We start from the raw sequence: 14,627 nt of genomic DNA, 5'->3' as shown, positions 1-14,627 counted from the left end.
TTAAAAAGTCATCTATTTTGGGGTTATAGTTTCACAGAAAAGTCCCAATATTCAAATACAATCAAAATACTCTGGCATCTAAAAATGTTATAAAAGTAATTTCCATTATCCATAGCCATCCACATATGACCACACACAAACTAACCTGGTTTCACAGCCAGAGTGCCAGGACATACTGAAAGAATCTGCAGGGTACTGCATGCTTGCCACATCCGGGCGGACCTCGGAAAGCTTGGCAAGATGCCATGAGTGTGGTCTAACAACTGAAATATTCCTCCTATCAAAGACAATTTGAAGGAAAGGTCATTACAAAATGAAGGACTCATGACACATTATAGCCACTATAAAAGCATTAAACAGATATAAGATTATGAATGGAAATGCCAAAAAATTAGTTATGGTAGAACATACTTTGTTAACTCTTTCTTCGAGGTCCATAGGGTCCACAGAAATTACCTTGGGTATGTAGCTGTAGTGATCCGGGCACCTCCTTAAATACTCTGCCCCTGGCTACTTGCAGATAGTTTGTTATCAAGCCCAAGCAAGAAAGAAAAATTGAGAAGGAAGGAAGGACCCTTGTACTCTAGAAATACTCTCTCTAAGAAGAGGGAATAATAGAAAATTCAACAGAAAAGAATTTCCCAACAACAGCTGTGTTAGGGTGGGTGTCCTGTGAACCTCGAAGAAAAAGAGTTAACAAAGGTATGTTATACCATAACTCTTATTTTCTTCTTCGGGGTCCATAGGGTCCACAGAAATGACCTTGGACGTCCTAAAGCAGTTTCCTTTAGGGAAGAGGATGCTCCTGTGTATCAGCCGCAAGGAGAATCCTACGGCCAAAGGAAGCATCCTGAGAGGCAAATGTGTCAAATGCATACAATTTGACAAAGGTGTGGACGGAAGACCACGTGACCGCCTTGCATATTTGTTCAGTAGAGGCACCACGACGAACCACCCACGATGGTCCCACAGATCGAGTAGAATGTGCTCTGACAGTGTTTGGAACAAAAAGGTCAGCTTGTGCGTATGCTTGAGAAATTGTCATACGCAACCACCTGACCAAAGCCTGTTTGTTAGCTGGCCAGTCTCGCTTATGACAGCCATTCAACACAGAGAATCTGACTTTCTAATGGAATTGGTGCGATCCACATAGATACGTAGTGCATGGACAACATTATTATTATTACCAGTTATTTATATAGCGCACACATAATCCGCGGCGCTTTACAGAGAGTATTTGCCCATTCACATCAGTCCCTGCCCCAGTGGAGCTTACAATCTATATTCCCTATCACATGCGCACATACATACACACTAGGGTTAATTTGTGTTGGCAGCCAATTAACCTACCAGTATATTTTTGGAGTGTGGGAGGAAACCGGAGTACCCAGAGGAAACCCACGCAAGCACAGGGAGAATATACAAACTCTACACAAGTACGGCTATCACATGCGCACATACATACACACTAGGGTTAATTTGTGTTGGCAGCCAATTAACCTACCAGTATATTTTTGGAGTGTGGGAGGAAACCGGAGTACCCAGAGGAAACCCACGCAAGCACAGGGAGAATATACAAACTCTACACAAGTAGGGCTGTGGTGGGAATCGAACCCATAACCTCAGCGCTGTGAGGCAGTAATGCTAACCATTACACCGTCTGTGCTGCCCCCAGTGATAGGGTGAAATTAAGACTATAAACAATTGGTATCTGGAAACAAGATAGGCGCTAAAATAATAGTGCAGCACTGTTATTCTAACAGAAGCAGATGTTTCTATGGGTTACACCCTTATAACCAAATAATCAATAAAATCTAAAATGTACAGAAACACTGAAATGCGCTCTAAATATCAATGAAAAAAAGCAGGTATATATCTCCTTATGGTATAAGCCCCAGTAGGTAGTTATCCTTTCAATCTCAGCAGGGCATTAAGATGGTTCAAAACATGTGTGGAAAAACAAATGTAGACAACATAATGCAATAAAACACAAAATGTAATGTTTTCACATAGATAAAATCCAATTCCCAACTAATATGGGGAAACCACACAGATGGATACACAAAATTATACACAGAATGATTTTTTGCAATGTGGAGGTACACCCCAACATACGACCACTTCCTCTGGACCACCGGGGTTACTGCACATCACATCCAAAATTTTGCCGTACCGGAAGTGCTACACTAAAATTATCTGCCAAACAGCCCTATAATACCAAGTTTTCTTAGTATAGGCTGACAGGCGTGGGAGACACCATGCTTCTCCTCACCACGGCTGCACAGAGCCTCCACACTCCAGAGCCGCTAACTTCCGTTAGGTGGAACACACGTGAGACGCGCGTGCTTCTGGTCCTGTCTTTATAGATGTCCCGTGCAGTGGAGGTCAGGCTGCTGAGACACATCTGTGAATAGGTCGGTAAGAACCATTTGGTTTTTGAATCAAGAAGAGGTTGGAATAATATCCCTTTCCTAGTTGATTCACTGGAACCGAGATTATTACCCCTGACACCAGCAGGGAGAGTATAGCCTGTTGGAGGGCCAAGGCTTTTACCGAATCCGCTGCCGGAATCGTGCCAAAAAACCTTTGCGGGGGACTTCTCCAGAAAGTAAGGGCGTACCCCTGGAAGACCACCTCCCGATTCCAAGCATCTGTTGTTGTAAGATGCCAAGCGTCTGAAAACTGAAGAAGTCGGCCTCCTACACTGGGATTCCCCAGGGGGAGGCCCGTCCTCATCAGACTGCAGGTTTAACCTCAGACCTGACAGCCGGACATCTGTTTGCTGTGGTTTCCTGTGAGAATTGGCTCTAGAGGAAGAGTGACCTCTTGCTTTTCCTTGCGGCCGAAGGCCCGAAAGCCTGACTGCTTAGGTCTAGCAGTGGAGGCCGAAAATAGACCAGCCGTTTTAGAGCTGCCACCATAGCAACAATCTTGTCTAACTGTGCTAAACGAAATGCCCCCCCCCTCCCCCCCTGTGAACGGAAGGGATTCCAGGGCTCTCATAGACCCTGCATCTGCTTTCCAGTTTCTCAGCCACAACTGAGTTTCTCTGATGCTTTAGAGGATATTATACCAGCTTCCAAAGCTGCCAAGTAGGACGCCACCTCCTTAACATAGAAGATAATAGTCAGCTGTTCCTTGGAAGCTTCTGGAAGAGCAATTTCCAGTGTCTTCAACCATTCCTCAATGGCTTTGGAAACCCAAACTGTAGCCATGGCTGGGCGAATAACAGCACCTGATAGAGAAAAGATTGCCTTAAAAGACAGGCTTCAAGTTTCCTATCTGTGGGACAATTAATAGAGGATGCAGATGGTATAGGAATTGTGACGCTCCTAACCAGATGTGCCATATGTGAGTCAACTGATGGAGGAACTTCCCATTTAGTGCACTGATCCAATGGAAAGGGGTATAAGGCTTCCACCTTTTTTGAAATATGGAATTTCTTATCCGGCGAATTCCATGCTTCCTCCACAAGATCCGAAAGGTGCTCAGATTTGGGAAACTCAGGTTTTATAACCCTCTGATGTTTAAATCCTGGAGCCTTTCTTTGTACTGGCTCCTCCTCATCAATATTTAGCACAGCCTTGACCGCCCTAATCAGATAAGGGACATCTGCTGCTGGAAAAACGGTCTTCCTCCTCTATGGGGAATTCGTGAGAGGAACCCTGTGTATCCCCCCCCTCATCAGAAGATGTACCAGATTCTGAAAGGTGGACGGTGTGCGAGACCGACCGCCTTCTGGTCTTTGGCTGTACCGGCCTAGTCGCCTGCCGTAGCTGCTGAAAAGATGGTAAGGACGAAGCAACATTCTGACCTGAGTGAGCATACATGTCCATCCAGGACGGATGCATCGGAGGAAAAAACATAGTAGGTTGTAGCTGCTGCGGGCACCCCCACATTGCGGCTGGCCCAGGGGCCGCCAATCTGTCTACAACCTGTGCCATCATCTGGGAAAAGGAAGCCCAAGGGGGCTCCTGCCCAGAAGCTGGTAGGTTTGACTGATGTGGCGACTCCTTAAAACAGTGACCACATAATCCATCCTGTATGAAATCCTGTGGGGATAACCCCGCTTTACAGGCGACATATGACACCAGCACAGGAGCATTAGCCATCTGTCTTTCAGCTTCTTTGGACATAATATCTCTAGTGCGTTGCAAAGTCTGAGTACAACTGCGACAATGTTTCACACCCAATATATCCACACTTGTAACAGAGGGTCAATGAGAAACAGCAGTGATAGATTATGACCGACAGTTATTTAGATAAGGCATCATAGCACACAGCATATTTCAAAGTCACATACAATGCACATAGATATAGTTCTTTAGCAACTACCGATAGCCCAAGTAGTATATTGAGCTCTGTATAACCTGAACACCGTAGAGAGAGGAATACAGGGAGACTGACCCACCTCCTGAGAACCTAGCCACCAAGAGCACCTGAGAGTGGTCTCTGAACGACTGCTATAGAGTGAGGCTGGGAGGAGCAACTAGGACGCGGGAAGTTTGTAACTGAACCAGCGTCTGGGTCGGGGCCGCCAGGGCAACACGGGCGTCTATACGGACGCTTAGCTGCTTCCGGTTCTCCCCTCCGTCAGCACGCGCTGCTACTAGGAAGGAAAAAAAAACAACTTGTTTGGACTGCTGTCCCACTGTTCGCAAGGTGCTAATGCACCAAACAGCAAAAGAACCAACTGCCTGTAGCCTTGGGCGGGGTACGTATGGAGGGGGACCCAGGGCATCCTGGGAGATTATTAACTGTTTGGTGCCTGGATCACTCCAGCTACATACCCAAGACCCTATGGACCCCGAAGAAGAAAGTAATTTATTGACAGTATCCTGAAGCTACGATTGGTTAACATTGGTTTAAAACAACTAAAGAAATAATTTGCAACATCCACGTCTCGACCATCTAAAGCAGTGGTCAGGGAACAGGGGTAAATTGCCCCACATGGGGTAACAATGAAATTCCTGGGGGTAATGGACGGACAGCCGGGCATGCATATGAATCATTCCGGCTGTGCCGCAGGGAGGCTCTTAGCCGGACGCCGCTGAAATGTTATCAGCGGGCACTCGGCTCCTTCCCTGCAGCGCCGCGTTAGCCAGAGGCTGGAGTTCTCTTCTGAACTCTAGCTTCCGGCTATCTCCATGTGCACTATTATTATTATTATCATCATCATTTATTTATATGGCGCCACAAGTGTTCCGCAGCGCCTTAAAAAAGTACATAGACAAATAAGTAACCAGTGACTTACACTACAATACAATACATGGATAATAAACATTGCTATATTAGCGACCTTTACGCCCACATAAGCAGCCAAGTGTTAGTTGCCCTAGTGGGGAGTAAGATAAATTAAATTACAGTAGGGAGAAGCACAAGAGGGTAGAGGGCCCTGCTCGAAAGAGCTTACATTCTTTATGGGAGAGACGTCATACATACATACAAACAGTTCCAAGGAGCAGCCGAGCCGACAGGACGGCGGCGGATGCAGGAGCGGGGATTAAGGCAAGTGGTTTTTTGGGGTTTACTTTTTGTACAAGCGGCACTACAGGGGCATTATATGGGGGCACTACTACAGGGGCATTATATGGGGGCACTACTATATGATTTCCTTCCTTTCAAATCAAGGGGGTAACGTCGGCGTATCTAAATATATTTTGGGGTAAAAGGTAAAAAAGTTCCCTGACCCCTGATCTAAAGCCATTAGAAGCCAGAAGCATCAAAAACATCTTCATAAACAGCCTTTTCTAAAGAGAACAGTATTACAAATAGTCTGAGTCACATATAAACGTGTGCTAATGTAAATAATATTCTGGAGATTGGTAATAAGGATATAAATAAGCTTCCTTGAGCAAAAGGAAATAATTCTCCATTGTGATAATGGGCAGGATGTGGAGGCGAGGATAAAGACACAATGGTATGCACTTGTCATTAAACACAGATAAGAATAAAAATAATAAAAAAATGTATACATACAATCACTGGTAGAATATATCTAAACAAACTTAATGAAGTGATGCTTTCTTAAATTACAGCAATATAAAAACCCATTGCACATATGTACAATACCATAATAAAAAACTGTATATTAAAACTATATATATATATATATATATATATATACATATATATATATACATATATATATATATATATATATATATACATACATACACACACACACGTATACATACATGTATACACACACACATACAGTACACCTAATAATAATCCTCAGGTGGCCACTCGGTCACAGAGAAGTTTATCCTGTCACTACTAAACATACACAATAGAAGCATCGTACAGCACTTACCTAGCTCAGAAGGTAAATAATGAGTTACTCCATTCAGAGACAAACGACACCAATCATATGCACCAAAAATATGGTGAATGGACTTAACTCTTACAGTACAACACTAAAACAAAAAGCTTAATAATGAAAGGGAGCAACATCTGTCGCTGACACAAATCCAGAACACACTTTTTACGAGAGGAAAATGAGAGAATTTTTCCAGTGATTTGGGGAGGAGAGCGAGAGGTGCACTTTTACATTACTGGACTAAGGGGGATGCTGAAGATGTGACCTAGGGAGAAGGAGGGTCCCCAAATACAGTGTGACGCTGTTTGTGAACCCCTCCCCGACATTCCTAGACCTTTCAGGAAAGGCAGAGGAAACAAAGGAGAAATAGAGATAAGACCAGAGAGAGGAGGCTAAAGCTGGGTACACACCTATACAATCGTCGGGCAGTTCATTCAATATCGAGAGAACGGCCGTTGGATTGTGCAGGTGTGTACGCTGTCCATTAACGCTCCCTCGGGATCAGGTGGGCGGCATCTTATGTACGGTTTAATATTTATTGGTGCGACCTCCCGATCCCATAGAAGCCTATACACACTGTACTATGTCCGCAGAGTGTGTATGGGGCTCACAGGCAGCTGACAGGGGGTAAGAGTGGACAGACTGCACGGCTGATCGGGCCAGTTGTACCCAGCTTGTATACTGGCGATGTACTAGATTATAGAAGAGAAGATTATTGCAATTGACATCATGATACAGACTGGGGAATGAAATGCCAACAAAAGGCTGGTGTGTGAAAGGTGTAGGGTGAACCAGAGAATACAATGCTGTAGATAATGCCTTTTGCTCGCTGAACCAGACACTCACAGAATCATGACTATACATTGTGTTACTCTGACAGGCTAGAGGGGTTATGGAATATTGCCCCTGACAGACCATTTAAAACGAGATTCAATTCCTGTATATATACACATACCTTCAAAGCCTTCACTGACCGCTATTCTTCCTACTTGTCAGCTGCCACACTGTACTTGCAAAAACCCATGCATGTAACAAACGTGATCAGATCATTCCCTCCTGGGTTTTTTTTGACTACCTAAGAACATGTTTATTTCCCATCCCGATGTATATTATTTTGAGGGGGCTGCATTCCATGGATTCCCTCCTCCTTTGCCCAAGTGTAGGAAATCTCTCTGCAATTATCCGGGCTAGCAGGAAGCATGCCGGTCCTACAAACAATGCAGTGTTTATTTATACAGGGAGAAAAAAGATCCATGGAACAATACACATGACTGTCACACCCAAGAGGATTTTGGGAGTTTGGCTCAGGACATAAAGTCAGATTGTCTTTCAGACTATGGGTAAACTGCGGGTAAGGATACAGTAGTTTACATAGGAGCTTATATATACCACTAATGGACATTGCAAGTCTTAAGTCCAGCAAGCTAGCTTACAAGCCAATCGTGATAGTTTTGTTACATCTTAGCAATATACAATATAAAGCAGGGGTCAGGGAACTTTACCTTTTACCCCAAAATATATTTAGATACGCCGAAATTACCCCCCTGAATTGAAAGGAAGGAAATCGTATAGTAGTGCCCCCATAGTTATGCCCCGTAGTAGTGCCCCATATAGTGCACCTGTAGTAGTGCCCCCATATAGTGCCCCTGTAGTAGTGCCCCATATAATGCCCCTGTAGTAGTGCCCCCATATAATGCCCCTGTAGTAGTGCCCCCCTATAATGCCCCTGTAGCAGAGCCCCCATATAGTGCACCTGTAGTAGTGCCCCCATATATTGCCCCTGTAGTAGTGCCCCCATATAATGCCCCTGTAGTGACGCTTGTACAAAAAAACACTTACTTTAATTCCCGCTCCTGCATCCGCCGCCGTCCTGTCCGCCTGGCTGCTCCTCGGAACTATGGGAGAGACATCATGACGTCTCTCCCATAGTGCGCATGGAGAGAGGCGTTAGCTGGAGTTCACAAGAGAACTCCAGCCTCCGGCTAATGCAGCGTTGCAGGGAAGTAGTCGGAAGCCCGCTGGTAATAACATCTCAGCGGGCGTCCGGCTTAGAGCCTCCCTGCGGCACAGCCGGGCATGCATATGAATCATTCTATAATATAGAATGATTCATATGCATGCCCGGCTGTCCGTCCATTACCCCCAGGAATTTAATTTTTACCCCATGTGGGGTAATTTACCCCTGTTCCCCGACCACTGATATAAAAGAGATATAGAGCTGGTTTAACGGCTGCTTGTTAAGTTCCTGGCATGAACTAAAAACGTATGTAGCCGTTTTAGATATGCTCCCCCGGTAAAATCCACCACCTCAGTGTAGTCAGTGCAGTCCGTGACTGCACTGGCTACACTAACTGGCAGTGGCTTCCTATTGGAAGCACTACCTGCCAGTCAAATAACAGGCAGTCTCAGGGGGAGGTGTCTCCTCCTCCTGGGACTGCCACTCCGGGCTGCTATTAGCAGAGAGGCTTCCAGGAGGAAGCTGCTACTCTGTCAGCATTAATTGGGCCCTAATGGCTGCAGGCGATGCTGCCCTTTGGAAGCCAATGATCTACACGGCTCCCCTACGCTAGTGCGCATGCACCTGACCCGGCGCATGACAAATTAGATTGCGCAGGCACCGGGACCCAGCCAGGAGGAGCCAGTGAGTGATTGTACCCTCTCGTTTTCAGCGGCAGCAGCCTCCCTCATCTAAGAGGATAGGAGCCTGACGCAGACCCCTGTGTGTTGGTTTGGATATTGTTCTAAATCTTGGTCGTGTTTTGGTTTTGCTTTTGGCAAAACCCACAAATGTTATGGTTTTCAATCTGGATTTCTTTAAAAATTTATAAAAACCGCTAAAATCATGTAATTTGGACCTGTTTTGTACCTACAATTTTATTAACATCAATAACCTTCATTTCCAGTCAATTGTGACCAGCTCACAGCTCACTATGTTTTCACATTGAGCGAGCTGGCTGGCTAAATTAAAGGTGCCCATACACATTACAATTTGTATAAGATTTCTCTTCAAATTTCTTCCCCTGAAATTTTTTACGATTTGTGCCAACAAATGGTACAATAGTACAAACAACCATATGATTAGATGTGTCGTAAAACGATTGCAAGTCGTTTACAATATATCGTAGGCAGCAAACAACCTCAAGATGCATCTGCTGGAATCTCAATAGGGGAGGGCTTATTTAGGGAGTATATAAGGCAGCATCCATTGTGACTAGTGAGGCTTGGTTTTATACCCTGCTGAACGCTGTACATTGCTATTGTGCTTTGCTTTGGCCTTGTTATGGTTATTTGAAGCTCAAAGGTGATGGAGCTGAGGAGAGGAGGAAGAGGTCGAGCTGGACCAAGGAGTGGCTGATGAGGAGTCAGGGAGAACAACCAGTGGCTGATGGAGATTAGGGAGAACAACCAGGACAATCACCGCAACTACCTGCGTATGGATGATGCCACCTTCCAGTATTTGCTGCGTCTGGTGACCCCCCTATATCCAGAGGTAGGACTCCGGCATGAGGAGGGTCATCCCGGCTGAGGAGAAGCTCATTGCTACTCTGAGGTACCTGGCTACAGGAAGGTCCTTTAAAGAAGACCTGAAGTTTGGGACCCTCATTTCCCCCGAGGATTTGGGGCGCATCATCCCGGACTCCTGTGATGCCATTGTCAGTACCCTGAAGGTGAGTAAAAACACTACACAATTCACACGGAGGGAAAAAAATTAAAAATCAACCAACATGTCTGTAAATATCAATAAACATTTTTACTTAAAAGCAACCAACAGGGCTGCTTTTTTATGTTTATCAAAACCAACATGGTTTTAAAATGTATACAAACTGCTATAGCAACAAGTTTTCTCTCTCCCAATAGCTAGGCAGCTGCATGGTATTCAGTGTGTCAGACGACGGATTGAATAGGCCAAGAAGCACATTGCACAAGTCCAGATTGAGGCCCCGGCATTCCCTAATCTGTCCTTGCTCCATGCCTTCAATGAACCTGTCCAATCCATGTAATCTGCACCGTATACCATGCCGTAGTTATTGGGAGAGATAAAACTTGTTGATATTTTAAATTCTAAAAATTTAAAAATTGGGGAGGCTCATCCCCCACTTCATGGCTCTGTAAAGAACCTCTGAGAAGGATGTGGAGGGGTTGGTGGGTTTGGAAGAAAGGTAAGGGGGATGGGGTGTAGGATAGAATAGGGTTGGCCCCAGTTGTGTGGCATCTTAGCTTTGTGGCGGGTAGGAATGGGATGAGGATGACCCATACCGTGGCTGCACTGTTGTCAGGGGCAGAGACTCTTTGGTCAGCCTTGATGTGGTGCCCAGCTGCTTCAATCACCCAAGGGATCACTGTCTCATAGATGATCCTCTGGGCATGGATTTGTTGAGTTTCATCCATCTCCCGGAGACAACTGGCTATATGAGTGCCCAGGTGGTCGAACATGTCCAGGGGCTTTTGAAGGGCCTGCTCAACCTGTTTAAGCAGCGGATCTGGCTGTGCCTGGGTCTTGCGCTGGTACCTACGCAGTCTTGAAGCAGGCTGAGTAAATCCGGCCTTGCTCTCGCTTCGGGTGGCCATTTGCGGACTAGTGGTGAAGTCGAGGTCTGGTGTTGCAGACTGTTGGAGAGAGAGAGAAAAGAATAAATGTTAATATGTTTTGTAATATTTTTTTTTTCTTTCTTTATTCTAGTTCCCAACAACGGTGGAGGAGTGGCAGACCATGGCTGAGGAATTTGAACGTAGATTGAATTTCCCCAACTGCGGTGGAGCCATTGATGGCAGACATATCCATATTAACCGACTTGCCCACAGCAGATCACTTTTTTACAATTATATGTTTGTTTGTTTTTTAGTATAATGCTCATGGCGGTGAACGCCAATTAAGGAGTTTATTTTTGTTGATGTGGGCAACAATGGCCGTGCTTCTGATTGAGGGTCTTTTAAACAAACCCTCTTCTATGAGACTGAACACCAACCATCTGAATTTGCCAACTACCGCGGAAACGAGGCACGACCTAAACTACGCTTTTGTGGCTGATGAGGAGTTTGCTCTCATGAACACTTGCTGAAGCCATATGTGCAAAGGGGCCTGACGAAAGAAAAGCGCATCTTTAACTACCAGCTATCCAAGGCACGAAGGATAGTGGAAAACACCTTTGGCATTCTCTGCAACCGATTCCGAATTTTCCATATGGCTATAAATCTTCATGTGGACATGTGGTCTTGGCCTGCTGTGTCCTCCACAATTTCCTACGTAAAACTTTGTCTATACAACAGAGGACAGTAGACACAGCTATGGCAAATGACCCGTACCATCCACAGGAGACATTGCAAATGCCCTCAGTGGCCCCATCTGCAGTTGCGGAGTCAACAGGGACTGCACGGGCTAAAGAGGTCAGAGAGCAATACCTGGCCTACTTTAATGGAGTTGGGGCAGTACCATGGCAGGAGGACAGTATGCGCTAGTGTGATAAGGACAATTGTGAACTAGTGAACTTTTCAAAAACATTTGGCATGATGTGTATGCACGGTGTCTGTACTTACCACATCCAAAGAGGACTGTTCTGATTCAGCAGGGTCCTCTTGCTGGTCTTCCAGGACAATTTCCCACCATGGGCGCTTGTGAAGCTCTCTGCGGCTCATGCAGGAACTTGGAGGTCGAAGTACCACAAGATACTGGTGTTTACCTCATCTGCCCTCACTCCAGATGCCTGCGACTCCAGCTTTTTAAAAAAAATTTTTTACGTACACAGGGCCTGATTCAGAGCCGGACGCTCTTTCAGAGCACTCGCTCTGAATCAGTGCCCGCCTATGTATTTTTAGAGCGGCCTCCTGGCCGCTCGTATAGCCGTGGGTGACCACCCACAGCTATAGCGAGCGGCCAAGATGATGGTCGCGATGGTCAAGACCATCGCGAACATCGGGCTTGCCACGAGACCCTTGTGGTAGGGTCTCGTAGCCAAAAGCACTCCAGGGCTTGCGGCACTCTCAGAGCCGAAGGCACTCCCAGTGATATCACTTGTGTCACTCAACATCGACAGCACGCCCCCTCTGTAGCGAGACCCAGAGCGACGGTTTGCCCCTTGCTATCCGGGTCTCGCGCATGCACACTACGGAGCCGCCTCAGTCGTGCGCATGCGCACTGGGCCAACATCGACCCGCTTGCAAGCACACAGCGCTCGCGAGCGGGTCTGAATCAGGCCCACAGTATGTAAATTCTGGATTTTAGCTTTCACCCAGTCCGGGGAAGCCTTGTCGTGGATTTCTTGCTGAAAGTTACAAGCTCTTCAATTGCAGCAGCTCTCTTGCATTTATTGCTGTAGTCGGGCCCCTTTATGCGCCACAGACATTCGTAGGTGCGATAGCACTTGAGAAAACAATTGACAAATTGGCGCTCTCTTGCACTGGTCATTTCTGTGAGAAAACAGAAAAGAAAAATGTTCAAAAATTGAGTGACTGTTTTACCAGTTGAATTATTTTAATTAGTTTATATGTTTTTAATGTGTTCTAAATAATCTGTGTCAGTTTATTTTCATAGTACATTTTTTTTATTTAAACAATTGGGGGACAACTTGCATTGTGCTACACTATCATAACATTGCCTGGAACAGTGGGTACATTGCAGGTGCGTTGGATATTAACCATTGATGGGCTAGTACATTGGTGGCATAGGGTACAATGGTGGTGCAGGGGTTAATACGCATTGGTGGTGCAGGGTGTACATAGCAGATAGCAGAATACAGGCGATTACTCACTTTTTATATGCTCCGCCAGATAAGATGCTGCTGCTGCTTCTCACTTCTCCTGTCACAACATGGAGGAGGGGAGTGGCCATGGATATCGTAAATCACACATCGTAATCGTACATCAAGCAAAACACTGTACGATGTGTGTCAAATCCTACACGATAGGTCGAAATCTTACTGCAGGTTCAGTTGATCTGCGCTGCCGATACACAACGCCGGGGACGCGCATCGCCATCGTACTAGAATACGTCACTTTTTACACGATTGGTCATTACGAATGATCGAAAACGGCCAAATCGTGTAAAAAAAATTAATAATCGCACCGTGTATGGGCACCTTAAAAGGCAAAGCAGTGGCACAAACACATGGCAGTTTAAAAGAATATAGCACATCTATGGCACATAGTGGCAAGCCAGATGGCAGTTTCAGAATGTATGACCCTATAGAATATTTTCATTAATCAATAACTAATACCCTAATAACTAATAACCCCCCCCCCCAAAGAATAGCTCAAGGCTATTCCACTGAGATTGGTATGGGAGCACAGCACTCGAGATCCCAGCGGTCAGAATCCCGAAGCCGGCATTCCGACAGAGTTAGGATACAGACACATGTCGGTAGGTATCCTAACCCTCCCCATCTCCTTACCCACACCCTAACCCCCCATCCTTGTGCCTAACCCTCCCCCTAACCCCGTTTCGGGATGCAGACACTGTGATTGTCAGAATTTCGGTGCTGCCATTCTGACCGCCGTAATCTTCGCGGTGAGGATATATACAGAATCCCATTCCACGCACCCCCTGGGCTTTGGGTATGTGGGTAATAGTAAAATAAACCTAAACTGAAATGACCGGTATGCTTGTTCCTCGGGAGGGGGGGGAACCCCATTTTATTTTTGGAGTCCACACTTTGAAGACTTCCAGCCCTGGGTTGAGCAGTTTGGGGATGGACAATGTGATAGTAGGAGAATCCCACACGTTGTGTCTCCCTGCTATGGCATTATCCACACGGCTGGTTTAGGTGGTGCTGGCTATTAGTGAATAAAGGAAACCCCTATTTACCAGGCTGAGAGGTCCAGTGCTGGTTAGCGATTTTGGGGGGAACGACCCCAGACATTTTTTTTTAGTTAACCTTTTATTCTATATATTGTAAAACAATTTTTTTTAGACATAACTAAGCTTTCAGCATGCCCAGAAAGGCGGAGCTACTTCAGGGATGAATCGGGAATTAGGCTTTATATGCAATCCAAGACACTTGAGATCTGACATTTCCGGGATTATGACTTGATTTGAGACCTGGATTTGTCTGCGGGAACCAAGGCATGCCTCGTTCTGACTCAGTGATCCCAAGTTCAGGTGCGTTTGGTTTTCAGCAAAATCGAACCGCTCACCACTATGCTGTATATAAGAAGCGATTTGTAATCTAAAATGACAAATTCCTTTTACAGCACTAATTCCATCTTTCGCCACACGATGGTGCTAATGGAACACACTGAGCAACAAATTAGTTGTAATAGTAAAGGCAACATGTGCTCAATGCAGGAGTTCTGCAACCAAGTTCTGTAACCT

General features: G+C 45.6%; 1 protein-coding gene across 1 annotated transcript in view; it reads right to left on the bottom strand.

Moving 5' to 3' along the window:
- The window catches only part of SHROOM4 (shroom family member 4), a 170,075-nt gene that overhangs the window by 84,208 nt on the left and 71,240 nt on the right, over positions 1–14,627 (bottom strand). Inside the window, exon 3 of the mRNA XM_088444278.1 lies at positions 146–277. Coding sequence (XP_088300404.1) covers positions 146–277 — 132 coding nt within the window. The remainder of the gene's footprint in view (positions 1–145; positions 278–14,627) is intronic.

The sequence above is a fragment of the Taudactylus pleione genome, unplaced genomic scaffold, assembly GCF_031769625.1.
Source record: "Taudactylus pleione unplaced genomic scaffold, aTauple2 ptg000352l, whole genome shotgun sequence".
Lineage (NCBI taxonomy): Eukaryota > Metazoa > Chordata > Amphibia > Anura > Myobatrachidae > Taudactylus > Taudactylus pleione.
This window is presented reverse-complemented; position numbering and strand designations above follow the sequence as displayed.